At 45.6% G+C, this 13532-nt stretch overlaps 1 protein-coding gene across 5 annotated transcripts in view; it reads left to right on the top strand.

Moving 5' to 3' along the window:
• Window positions 1-13532, top strand: part of LOC129859136 (brefeldin A-inhibited guanine nucleotide-exchange protein 1-like) — a 97093-nt gene that overhangs the window by 28057 nt on the left and 55504 nt on the right. For all 5 annotated transcript variants that reach the window (XM_055928529.1, XM_055928528.1, XM_055928527.1 and 2 more), the window contains exons 2-5: window positions 5776-5806; window positions 11514-11667; window positions 11891-12037; window positions 13000-13179. In XM_055928529.1, coding sequence (XP_055784504.1) covers window positions 5776-5806; window positions 11514-11667; window positions 11891-12037; window positions 13000-13179 — 512 coding nt within the window. The remainder of the gene's footprint in view (window positions 1-5775; window positions 5807-11513; window positions 11668-11890; window positions 12038-12999; window positions 13180-13532) is intronic.

Here is a 13532-nt window from a genome sequence, read left to right as displayed (position 1 = left end):
CCATTGACTATGTACATACCCAGCATGCGACAGAGCTGCAGGAGTTGTGACCCGTTTTTGTTGGTTATGTTGCCGTAGTTGTGCCTAGGGGGGCATATGGGGGAGAGAATGCTGTCACCTCCAGGTAGGTGTTTGTCACCCTGTGTGCTGAGTGTGTCAGGTTCTTGTCCAGTTCTGGCATTTAGGTCACCACAGACTAGTACATGTTTGTGGGCCTAGGAAATGTTAGCTTCTCCATCCTGGAGGGGGAAATCAATCTTCTTTAAAGTATGGGGATTCTAGTGGGGGGATATAGGTAGCACACATGATAACATTTGAGTTTTTTTCTGTTGAGATCATTTCCTTTTGAATTTCTAGCCAAATATAAAATGTTCCTGTTTTTGATTAATTTAAAGGATTGCGTTAGGGGGAATTCTAATTAGCTATAGAGAAGACCTAAGTCCCTTCCCCGTTTTACACCTGGTAGTTTGGTGGATGGGACTACCAGCTCTCTGTAACCTAGAGGGCAACCAGTGGGTCCATCTCCTCTATACCATGTTTCTTGTAGGATGACAATGTCTGTAATTCTGATTTCTTTGGTGAAGTCACGGTTCCTGCTCTTTAGGCCAAAGGCAGATGACCTCAGGCCTTGGATATTCCAGGATGAGATAGTAAAGGCTTTGTGTGCAAAGCTGTCATCAAGGCAAAGGGTGGCTACTTTGAAGAATCTCAAATATAAAATATATTTTGATTTGTTTAACACTTTTTTGGTTACTACATGATTCCATATGTATTATTTCATAGTTTTGATGTCTTCACTATTATTCTACAATGTAGAAAATAGTAAAAATAAAGAAAAACCCTTGAATGAGTAGGTGTGTCCAAACTTTTGACTGGTACTGTACGTCACTGGATGTTTACAGCCCCTGTAGACTAAAACTGCCTCACTGGAGCTTTACAGCCCCTGTAGACTAAAACTGCCTCACTGGAGCTTTACAGCCCCTGTAGACTAAAACTGCCTCACTGGAGATTTACAGCCCCGTAGACTAAAACTGCCTCACTGGAGATTTACAGCCCCTGTAGACTAAAACTGCCTCACTGGAGATTTACAGCCCCGTAGACTAAAACTGCCTCACTGGATGTTTACAGCCCCTGTAGACTAAAACTGCCTCACTGGAGCTTTACAGCCCCGTCGACTAAAACTGCCTCACTGGAGAATTACAGCCCCGTAGACTAAAACTGCCTCACTGGAGCTTTACAGCCCCGTCGACTAAAACTGCCTCACTGGAGATTTACAGCCCCGGAGACTGAAACTGCCTCACTGGAGATTTACAGCCCCGTAGACTGAAACTGCCTCACTGGAGATTTACAGCCCCGTAGACTAAAACACACACATGTTCACGCAGGCACGTACACACGTAGGCACAAACACATAGGCAGACACACACACATGCTCATACACATGCGTGAGTACACACACACACACAGAATAACCAGTCATAGAGACAGATAGAAGTGGGAGAGAAAGAACAACACAGAGAGCAGACCAATGAAGCAGATCAAGGCAGCAGCCCTCTATACAGACAGACTGGTGTAGCCTGACATGTCTTCAGATCAGTGCAGATCAAGGCAGCAGCCCTAGTATTCAGACCCCTTGACTTTTTCTACGTTACGTTACAGCCTAATTCTAAAATTGATTTAAATAAAATGTTTGTCACGTTCCTGGCCTGTTTTCCATTGTTTTTGTATGTGTTTAGTTGGTCAGGGCGTGAGTTGGGGTGGGCATTCTATGTGTTGTGTTTCTATGTTGGGTTTAATGTGTTGCCTGATATGGTTCTCAGTTAGAGGCAGGTGTTTGATGTTTCCTCTGATTGAGAACCATATTAAGGTAGGCTGTTCTCACTGTTTGTTTGTGGGTGAGTGTCTTCCGTGTTTGTGTCTGTGCACCACACGGGACTGTTTCGTTTGTTCGTTCGTTTGTGTAGTCTGTACCTGTTTGTGCGTTCTTCGTGTATACGTAAGTTATCAAGTTCAGGTCTGTCTATGTTCGTTTTGTTGTATTTTCCGAGTGTTTTCCGTATTCGTTTTTTTCCTTAATAAATCATTATGTCTACATACCTCGCTGCGTGTTGGTCCGATCCATGCTCCTCCTCGTCTGAGGAGAACGAATTGTAACGGCTGTCATATGTTACTCGTTAATCTACATGCAATATCCCATAATGACAAAACAGCTTTTTAGACATTTTAGCAAAAAATAAAAAATAAGTATTCAGGCCCTTTACTCAGTACTTCGTTGAACACTTTTGGCAGTGATTACAGCCTTGAGTCTTCATGGGTATGACGCTACAAGCTTGGCACACCTGTATTTGGGATCCTCTCAAGCTCTGTCAGGTTGGATGGGGAGCATTGCTGCACAGATATTTTCAGATCTCTCAATAGATATTCGATCAGGTTCAATACCGGGCTCTGGCTGGACCACTCAAGGACATTCAGATACTTGTCCCGAAGCCACTCCTGCCTTGTCTTGGCTGTGGGCTTAGGGTCGTTGTCCTGTTGGAAGGTGAAACATCACCCCAGTCTGAGATCCTGAGCACTTTAGAGCAGGTTTTCTTCAAGGATCTCTCTTTACTTTGCTCCGTTCATCTTTGGCTCGATCCTGACTAGTCTCCCAGTCCCTGCCGCTGAAAAACAGCCCCACAGCATGATGCTGCCTCCACCATGCTTCACCATAGGGATGGTGTCAGGTTTCCTGCAGATGTGACGGTTGGCATTCAGGCCAAAGAGTTCAATCTTGGTTTCATCAGACCAGAGAATCTTGTTTCCCATGGTCTGAGTCTTTAGGTGCCTTTTGGCAAACTCCAAGCAGGCTGTCATGTGCCTTTTACTGAGGAGGGGCATCCGTCTGGCCACTCTACCATAAAGGCCTGATTGGTGGAGTGCTGCAGAGAGGGTTGTCCTTCTGGAAGGTTCTCCCATCTCCACAGAGGAACTCTGGAGTTCTGTCAGAGTGACCATTGGGTTGTTGGTCACCTCCCCGACCAAGCCCCTTCTCCCCTGTTTGCTCCGTTTGGCCGGTGGCCAGCTCTAGGAAGAGTCTTGGTGGTTCCAAACTTCTTCCATTTAAGAATGATGGAGGCTACTGTGTTCTTGGGGACCTTCAATGCTGCAGACATTTTTTGGTACCCTTCCCCAGATCTGTGCCTCGACACAATCCTGTCTCTGAGCTCTAAAGACAATTCCTTTAACCTCATGGCTTGGTTTTTGCTCTGACATGCACTGCCAACTGTGTGATCTTATATAGACTGGTGTGTGTCTTTACAAATCATGTCCAATCAATTGAATCACAGGTGGACTCCATTCAAGTTGTAGAGACATCTGAAGGATGATCAATGGAAACAAGATGCAACTGAGCTCAATTTCGAGTCTCATAGCAAAGGGTCTGAATACTTATGTAAATGAAGTATTTATTTATTTATTTTTAGAAATCTGTTTTCACTTTGTCATGATGGTATATGGTGTGTAGATTGCCGAGGTAACAGTGTTTATTAATACATTTTAGAATATGGCTGTATAGTAACAATAGTTAGAGAAAATCAAGGGGTCTGAATACTTTCCGGTATGCAAATGGGGTAGAAGAGTTGTTTTAAAAGGAAATATAAATAATGATTTAATGTGATTAAAAAGCCCTTGTTATCGGCTTGTGTTTTATTCTGCTCGTACTAGACTGTAAAGTGGCCCTGAAACCACACCTGATTAAATGACATGTACTGTAGCACACTAACTTGACCCTCAAGTAGATTTTGAAGCAAAAATGAGCCTCGTAGCAATATCAATAATTGAGCTGTCACTATTTTAGTGGCCTTTGTTAATAATAAGAGGGTAGTATTCTTTTGGAGGGCTCTGGTGAGTGTTGCTATACTGTATGTTTTAAGCACTTCCTAGACTCCCCCTGAGTCAGTGTTGAGAGCGCTAAAATCCACATTCACTCAGTGCATAGCAGAGTGAATTGTGCCACAGCATGGTGGCACAACACCCAGACTCCTCTCGGTGAGGGCATGTCTAGAACTGTCACATTGACTGGGTGTGTTGGAGTGTGGAATGTCTACCCAACACCAAACACAAGAGGGTGTATTGTAAAACACACTCACATACTCATTGCAGGACAACTTCTTAATGAGTTTGTTTGCATGCATACGCAAGTGTGTGTATCCCAACGCTCTTAACCGCTAGGCTACCTGCTGTCTTAAGAGGTTCTTATCCACATCCTGGTGTGTCCCACGTACAGAATTAATCAACACTTCACTGACTCCCCAGACATTTACGAGGAGCTGTGGACGAGAGAGAAGCTAGATAATCAGCTAAATGCACTAATCATTAATAAGCAGGTTCCCTACCTCACTAATCATTAATAAGCAGGCTCCCTACCTCACTATTCATTAATAAGCAGGCTCCCTACCTCACTAATCATTAATAAGCAGGCTCCCTACCTCACTATTCATTAATAAGCAGGCACCCTACCTCACTATTCATTAATAAGCAGGCTCCCTACCTCACTATTCATTAATAAGCAGGCTCCCTACCTCATTATTCATTAATAAGGAGGCTCCCTACCTCACTATTCATTAATAAGCAGGCTCCCTACCTCACTATTCATTAATAAGGAGGCTCCCTACCTCACTATTCATTAATAAGCAGGCTCCCTACCTCACTATTTATTAATAAGCAGGCTCCCTACCTCATTATTCATTAATAAGCAGGCTCCATACCTCACTATTCATTAATAAGCAGGCTCCCTACCTCACTATTCATTAAAAAGCAGGCTCCCTACCTCACTATTCATTAATAAGCAGTCTCCCTCACTATTCATTAATAAGGAGGCTCCATACCTCACTATTCATTAATAAGGAGGCTCCCTACCTCACCATTCATTAATAAGCAGGCTCCATACCTCACTATTCATTAATAAGCAGGCTCCCTACCTCACTATTCATTCGTAAGGAGGCTCCATACCTCACTATTCATTAATAAGCAGGCTCCCTATGTAACGGATGTGAAATGGCTAGCTAGTTAGCGGGTACGCGCTAGTAGCATTTCAATCAGTTACGTCACTTGCTCTGAGACTTAAGTAGTGTTGCCCCTTGCTTTGCAAGGGCCGTGGCTTTTGTGGAGCGATGGGTAACGCTGCTTCGTGGGCGACCGTTGTCGATGTGTGCAGAGGGTCCCTGGTTCGCGCCCGTGTCGGGGCGAGGGGACGGTTTAAAGTTGTACTGTTACATTGATGCTGTTGACCCGGATCACTGGTTGCTGCGGAAAAGGAGGAGGTTGAAAGGGGGGTGAGTGTAACGGATGTGAAATGGCTAGCTAGTTAGCGGGTACGCGCTAGTAGCATTTCAATCAGTTACGTCACTTGCTCTGAGACTTAAGTAGTGTTGCCCCTTGCTTTGCAAGGGCCGTGGCTTTTGTGGAGCGATGGGTAACGCTGCTTCGTGGGTGACTGTTGTCGATGTGTGCAGAGGGTCCCTGGTTCGCGCCCGTGTCGGGGCGAGGGGACGGTTTAAAGTTATACTGTTACACCTACATCACTATTCATTGATCTTGTAAGCAGGCTCCCTACCTCACTATTCATTAATAAGCAGGCTCCCTACCTCACTATTCATTACTGCTGCCAGTGCTTGCTATCTGCTATTCCCAATAATGTCATTAGTTTAGTATAATACAGCAAAATTTACTCTCTCCTTTGACTGTTACCTCAATGTTTCTAACAGTTTCTCCCTCCCTCTCTTTCTCTCGTTTCAGAGGAAATAAAGGAAGAGTCTGAAAAATTAAGGTATGTTTGTTTTAATTCTGTTCAGGAAAACATCCGGGTTAATATACGTGATTTCCTTTTACCCTACTGAATGTCTCTGCCTGTACAGTTCTTGTACATTTGAACGCTTGTTTTGAAAGCAAACCTCGACTTAGCGTGCCCTTGAGTATAAAGTGTGTGTGTGTGTGTGTTTATTTGTCTCTCCAGCTGGTCTACTTCTAAAAGCCCTTCTCCCTGTCATTAATGGCTTTTTTCATGGACCCCTGCCTAGTGCCCGGCTTTAACCTCTCTGTGTGTGTGTGTGTGTGTGTGTGTGTGTGTGTGTGTGTGTGTGTGTGTGTGTGTGTGTGTGTGTGTGTGTGTGTGTGTGTGTGTGTGTGTGTGTGTGTGTGTGTGTGTGTTAGAGAGGGAGAGAGAGACAGAAATGGAAAGAAAGAAAAAAGCCGGCTTTCACCTGGGAGAGGGAGCGTTTGTGTGTTTGTGGAGCTTTTCTGCCCGGTAACTGGGTCTGAGGAATGAAATGTACCATGAGTATCAGTCCTTTCCTCCTCCTCTTTCTCTCCCTCCATTTCCCTTCCTATCTCTGTATCTCTCCCCCTCGAGAGACCCACAGCAGAACTGGATGATCAGGGCTGGTTCAGAATGTTCCAGCCAGGCTAGCTCTGCCAAAATGAGACCCCTGGGGTCAGGCTGGGGGTGGGTAAGGAGAGGTGGGCTGAGGGGGTGGCTAGGGGAGCTAGGCTGGGGGTGGGTAAGGAGAGGTGGGCTGAGGGGGTGGCTAGGGGAGCTAGGCTGGGGGTGGGTAAGGAGAGGTGGGCTGAGGGGGTGGCTAGGGGAGCTAGGCTGGGGGTGGGTAAGGAGAGGTGGGCTGAGGGGGTGGCTAGGGGAGCTAGGCTGGGGGTGGGTAAGGAGAGGTGGGCTGAGGGGGTGGCTAGGGGAGCTAGGCTGGGGGTGGGTAAGGAGAGGTGGGCTGGGGGGGTGGCTAGGGGAGCTAGGCTGGGGATGGGTAAGGAGAGGTGGGCTGAGGGGATGGCTAGGGGAGCTAGGCTGGGGGTGGGTAGGGAGAGGTGGGCTGAGGGGGTGGGAAGAGGGAGCTAGGCTGGGGGTGGGTAAGGAGAGGTGGGCTGAGGGGGTGGCTAGGGGAGCTAGGCTGGGGGTGGGTAGGGAGAGGTGGGCTGAGGGGGTGGCTAGGGGAGCTAGGCTGGGGGTGGGTAAGGAGAGGTGGGCTGAGGGGGTGGCTAGGGGAGCTAGGCTGGGGGTGGGTAAGGAGAGGTGGGCTGAGGGGGTGGCTAGGGGAGCTAGGCTGGGGGTGGGTAAGGAGAGGTGTGCTGAGGGGGTGGCTAGGGGAGCTAGGCTGGGGGTGGGTAAGGAGAGGTGGGCTGCGGGGGTGGCTAGGGGGGCTAGGCTGGGGGTGGGTAAGGAGAGGTGGGCTGAGGGGGTGGCTAGGGGAGCTAGGCTGGGGGTGGGTAGGGAGAGGTGGGCTGAGGGGGTGGGAAGAGGGAGCTAGGCTGGGGGTGGGTAAGGAGAGGTGGGCTGAGGGGGTGGCTAGGGGAGCTAGGCTGGGGGTGGGTAGGGAGAGGTGGGCTGAGGGGGTGGCTAGGGGAGCTAGGCTGGGGGTGGGTAAGGAGAGGTGGGCTGAGGGGGTGGCTAGGGGAGCTAGGCTGGGGGTGGGTAAGGAGAGGTGGGCTGAGGGGGTGGCTAGGGGAGCTAGGCTGGGGGTGGGTAAGGAGAGGTGGGCTGAGGGGGTGGCTAGGGGAGCTGGGGTGGGCTGAGGGGGTGGCTAGGGGAGCTAGGCTGAGGGGGTGGGTAGGGAGATGGGCTGAGGGGGTGGGAAGAGGGAGGTTGGCTAGGTGGGAGGGTCGATTCACTGGATCGTACAGACACTGTATCTAAGCTTCCTCCCACAGATGACCTGCCCAAATGGGCTCGTTTTTGGTGGGGGAGGAGGGAGGGATGTAGGGAGTTCATATACAGACTAGAGGTCGACCGATTGTGATTTTTCAATGCCGATACCGATACCGATTATTGGAGGACAAAAACCCCGATACCGATTTAAAAAAAAAAAATTTAAATGTTTTTTAAATATATATATATATATCATACACACACACACATTTTTGTAATTATGACAATTGCAACAATACTGAATGAACAATGAACACTTTTATTTTAACTTAATACACTGCTCAAAAAAATTAAGGGAACACTTAAACAACACAATGTAACTCCAAGTCAATCACACTTCTGTGAAATCAAACTGTCCACTTAGGAAGCAACACTGATTGACAATAAATTTCACATGCTGTTGTGCAAATGGAATAGACAAAAGGTGGAAATTATAGGCAATTAGCAAGACACCCCCAATAAAGGAGTGGTTCTGCAGGTGGTGACCACAGACCATTTCTCAGTTCCTATGCTTCCTGGCTGATGTTTTGGTCACTTTTGAATGCTGGCGGTGCTTTCACTCTAGTGGTAGCATGAGACAGAGTCTACAACCCACACAAGTGGCTCAGGTAGTGCAGCTCATCCAAGATGGCACATCAATGCGAGCTGTGGCAAGAAGGTTTGCTGTGTCTGTCAGCGTAGTGTCCAGAGCATGGAGGCGCTACCAGGAGACAGGCCAGTACATCAGGAGACGTGGAGGAGGCCGTAGGAGGGCAACAACCCAGCAGCAGGACCGCTACCTCTTGCTAATTGCAAGAGGGTGTCTTGCTAATTGCCTATAATTTCCACGTTGTCTATTCCATTTGCACAACAGCATGTGAAATGTATTGTCAATCAGTGTTGCTTCCTAAGTGGACAGTTTGATTTCACAGAAGTGTGATTGACTTGGAGTTACATTTGTTGTTAAAGTGTTCCCTTTATTTTTTTGAGCAGTGTATAATACATAAATACACACACACGCACACAGCTCTGAAGTGACAATGATACTGAAGAGTCTGCTTAGGAGACAAATACTCTCAACTGTTTGAATAAAACTAGAGTTTAAGTTACCTGTGATGAATGTTGAAAACAAAAACTTTAATTTCTATATGCAGGAAATCCTATTTTAATAATGGGCATGGTAAGAATTGACAACCAAAGTGTGAGTCATAATTCCCATGACACATTCTAGCAAAATCTGAAAAGCGGTTTATTTTTAGATTCACTTAAAATAATGTCTGTGTTTCGTGTAGGCTTACATCACCGTGCCAATTTTATAACTGTGTAGATATCCATAGGACAAGGTAACTCTGATCAATATTGGCTAAATATAAGCGAAGATACATTTTTTTGTAGAGTGGATTTTTGAAAATATGTTGACAAACGTTACCTTATCCTAGTGAGATTTACACGGGTATCAAAACGTCGAGGCGGTTTAAGCCTGCACGAAACACAGACCTTATTTGAAGTAGATCATGACGTTCATGTCTTCCATAGAAGACATAAACGGTAAAATAACGAAGGAACCCCTTTCAAATTCAGCCGCAAGTTATTACAGGAATTATACCGCGTCAACTATTTCTCTCTAAACCATATACCTTTGACTAATCCGGAAACTATCACCTCGAAAACAAAACGTTTATTCCGTTCCGTATTTTATCTAACGGGTGGCATCCATGAGTCTAAATATTCCTGTTACATTGCACAACCTTCAATGTTGTCATAAGTACGTAAAATTCTGGCAAATTAGTTCGCAAAGAGCCAGGCGGCACAAACTGTTGCATATACCCTGACTCTGCGTGCAATGAAGGCAAGAGAATTGACACAATTTCACCTGGTTAATATTGCCTGCTAACCTGGATTTATTTTAGCTAAATATGCAGGTTTAAAAATATATACTTGTGTATTGATTTTAAGAAAGGCATTGATGTTTATGGTTAAGTACACATTGGAGCAATGACAGTCATTGATTGATTGTTTTTTATAAGATAAGTTTAATGCTAGCTAGCAACTTTACTTAGCTTACTGCATTCGCTAACAGGCAGGCTCCTCGTGGAGTGCAATGTAATCAGGCGTTAGAGCATTGGACTAGTTAACTGTAAGGTTGTAAGATTGGATCCCCCGAGCTGACAAGGTTAAAAATCTGTCGTTCTGCCTCGTTGTTCCTAGGCCGTCATTGAAAATAAGAATGTGTTCTTAACTGACTTGCCTAGTTAAATAAAGATTAAATAAAGATTTTTTAAAAAATTAAAAATTAAATCGGCAAATTGGCGCCCAAAAATACAGATTTCCGATTGTTAGGAAAACTTGAAATCGGCCCCGATTAATCGGCCATTCCGATTAATCGGTCGACCTCTAATACAGACACCTTACCTAACCTTTCACAAAGTTGCCCTGCCCTCCAGGTTTCAGAAAAGTAATAAGAAACACCCATAACATCACTAATCCCCAAGGATCTTTTGTGCGCAAAAAAATTCAAAAATGTTAAGCCCAATAGCAACGGTAGCTAAATATATTGTTAGCATTCTCTCGTCTGGCTAAGCCTACATTTATGTAAATTATGAACATGATCAGGTAAGTCCTGTATGTTGCTTATTAGAGGGGAGAACGCATGTTGAACAGGGAGGATCTCAGTGACTCATGACTCAGACTAAAGCGTAGAATTAGCATAAGTAGAATGGACATTACCATTCAAAACAACGTCTGGAGGCCTTATTGGTTGTTATATTTGAAATGCTCAATCATGCTTATCATATCATCTTTCAGAATTCTGTATGCTTTCTCTTCTCTTCCTTATCCACATCTTTCTCTCTCTCCCACACTCTCGCTCTCACTTTCTCATTCTCTCTCTTTCTCTCTCTCTCTCTCCCGCTCTCTTTCTCTCTCACTCGTTCTCTCCTCTCCTCTCTCGTGTACAACTGCACTCTGCGAGGTTATCCCTCTAAAGAAGCTGAAGTCATCCCTTTTTCTCTGCCAAGACAAACACAGCCCTTCCCTTCTCTCTCTCCCCCTCTCTTCTTCTCTCATGTCCTCCATCCTAGGATCAGAGCTCAGTGCAGTCTGGGTGTGGTTGTTCTGCTGAATAATATTTTAGCCATCAGCCTCCCAAATGACGCAGGGGTTAAAGGAACTGCATCTCAATGCTAGAGGCGTCACCCTGGTTCGATCCCGGGCTGTATCACAACTGGCCGTGATCGGAAGTCCCATAGGGCGGCGCACAATTGGCCCAGCGGCGTCCGGGTTAGGAGAGGGTTTGGCCAGGGTAGACCGTCATTGTAAAATAAGAATATGTTCTTAACTGACTTGCCTAGTTTAAAAAAATAAAAATAATAATAAACAGCCAAGGACCCCTGGTTTAGATGTATAATATTTTAGCCCACAGCCGAGGACCCCTGGTCTAGATCTGGGATCCATAAAGACAGACAACACTTACAAATATGCCTTTTTCCTTGGTTTTATTCCTTAGCAACAGTCACAAGGATGCAATTTTGGCCACAAAGGCTTTTGACAGCATAAATACAATCAACGGAGTCGGAGCTGAGAGCATTATTATCAAGTGTATGACACCATGGATCTCTCATACTTTGCAGTTGTGTTTCTTTGTAAAAGTTACACTGTAAGCAGCTATTAAATTGAGCTACATACAGCACATGTATAAATACGTAAACAGTACACTGTTAGTAGTCTGTGCATGCTAGAATACATGCTGGTTTAAATCTAGGTTAAGTTTTTACCATGCTTTGAGTAGAGGACAGACTAGGTTATATGATCTTGGTTTGCTTTTCCCTTGGTCTCTTCTCTCCAGTCCTCCTCCAGACAGCAAATCAGATTCTAGCACTCTTCCGCCAATCAAATCAAAGACCAGCTTCATCGAGGCCGACAAGTACTTCCTGCCGTTTGAGTTGGCATGTCAGTCCAAATGTCCCCGCATCGTCATCACATCACTTGACTGTTTACAGGTCAGTGGCAGAGGAGGTCAGGACGTGACCCCTGTTTGTCTACTACTGTCTGTCTATGCTACAGGTTTCTATTCATTGGAGGTTCTCCTACATTAATGATATGTCTTTATTGCTTCGTTCATACATAGTACAGTTCATGTGTATATGGGGTGTTTCTGAATAGGATTCAGGAGATGTGTTTTTCTGACTGTCTTCCTCTGTGTGTTTTGGGTGTGTCTTGTAGAAGCTGATAGCGTACGGCCACCTGACAGGCAGCGGTCCAGACAGCGCGGCCCCAGGCAAGAAGCTCATCGACAGGATCATCGAGACCATCTGTGGCTGCTTCCAGGGACCACAGACAGATGAGGGGGTGCAGCTACAGATCATTAAGGTTGGCTACTGCTGTTCTATGGTCTCTCTGCTGGGAACTGGGTGTGTTTTGGAAACTGTGTGCTGCTATTGTTGGTTTCTGTGCTTTCCCGCATGGTGATTATTTAGAATACAGAATAGTGTTATATCTGTATAGTGAGTCTGTCTGTGTGTTACGTTCACCTGTAGACAGAAGGGTAGTAGTTAAGGGAAGTGCACTAAGCAGTGGATGAGAGAAGTACACTGAGGTTAATGCACTAAGTAGTGATGGATGACGAGAAGTGCACTTAGTAGATCTGTACACCTCCCTCAACCACTGCTATCTTAATTTGATCACTATGTTGTCACAGAGAATTTCCTGTGTAGCAGGAAATGAAAATTGTAGTGTATTGAAGGTTTAAAAAGTATTCTAAAGTTTGTAATTTCCAATTTAAAGTTTCAGAATTGATTTGCCTTAACAAAAAATTCATCAAATGTCCATTAATTTTAGTCTACATAATAATTCACATTTCCTGTTGCTGCAGGATTACTTTCCTGCTGTGAGAAGGGTCATATTAAGACTACTAAGAAGTGATGACTGACAGTAAGTGCTGTGAGTCAGAGGGCCTGATCGTCTTGCAGGGGCAGTGTTCTTTCCTAGTACAGTACTCCTTGCTGTGAAACACCAGCCCAAATCTCAGCCTCTACCCATAATCTGCTGTCAGCTCAGTTTGGCTCAGCTCAGCGCAGCTTGGCTCAGCTCAGCTCAGCCCAGTATAGCTGTGTTTGTGTAGTTCCTGCTGGGAGGAGGGGGGTCAAGGGGTCAGAGATGTGAGATGCAGAGGACTGTAGCTCTGTTTGTAATCTATTCATCGTGTCTTTCACACAAATCATTTCTGCTATGAGTAGCCATGAAAGACCTTGATAAACTATGAATGAATGAATCTTTCTCCCTCTCCCCTTCTCTCCCTCTTTCCCTCCCTCCCGCCCCCCACCCCCCACCAGGCCCTGTTGACGGCGGTGACCTCCCAGCACATAGAGATTCACGAGGGCACGGTGCTGCAGGCGGTCAGGACCTGCTACAACATCTACCTAGCCAGCAAGAACCTCATCAACCAGACCACGGCCAAGGCCACACTCACTCAGATGCTCAACGTCATCTTCGCCCGCATGGAGAACCAGGCAGTAAGTCCCGCTCTGAGACGCATGCTAAGGTACCAGTGTCCACACTAACAAAAGCACTTAGACTGCACTTTGAATGCCACTTAGAATGCATGATGTCAAATAGATGGCTTCATTTGAAGTGGTGTGTTGGTGTGGATATTGAAACAGAGCTATAGACTGATAGAGATACTGTACTGAGGGGAAAAGGGAAGAGACAGACACACACAGAGGGAAAGAGAGGGTAACTCTTTATTTGAGCACTTCAAATCAAAATATGTTTTGTCACATGCTTGGTGAGCACTTCAAATCAAAATATGTTTTGTCACATGCTTGGTAAACACTAACAGTGAAATGCTTAATTACGGGCCCTTCCC

The sequence above is a fragment of the Salvelinus fontinalis genome, chromosome 7, assembly GCF_029448725.1.
Source record: "Salvelinus fontinalis isolate EN_2023a chromosome 7, ASM2944872v1, whole genome shotgun sequence".
Lineage (NCBI taxonomy): Eukaryota > Metazoa > Chordata > Actinopteri > Salmoniformes > Salmonidae > Salvelinus > Salvelinus fontinalis.
The sequence above is the reverse complement of the archived record's forward strand: the minus strand, read 5'-3'. Positions and strand labels throughout refer to the sequence as shown.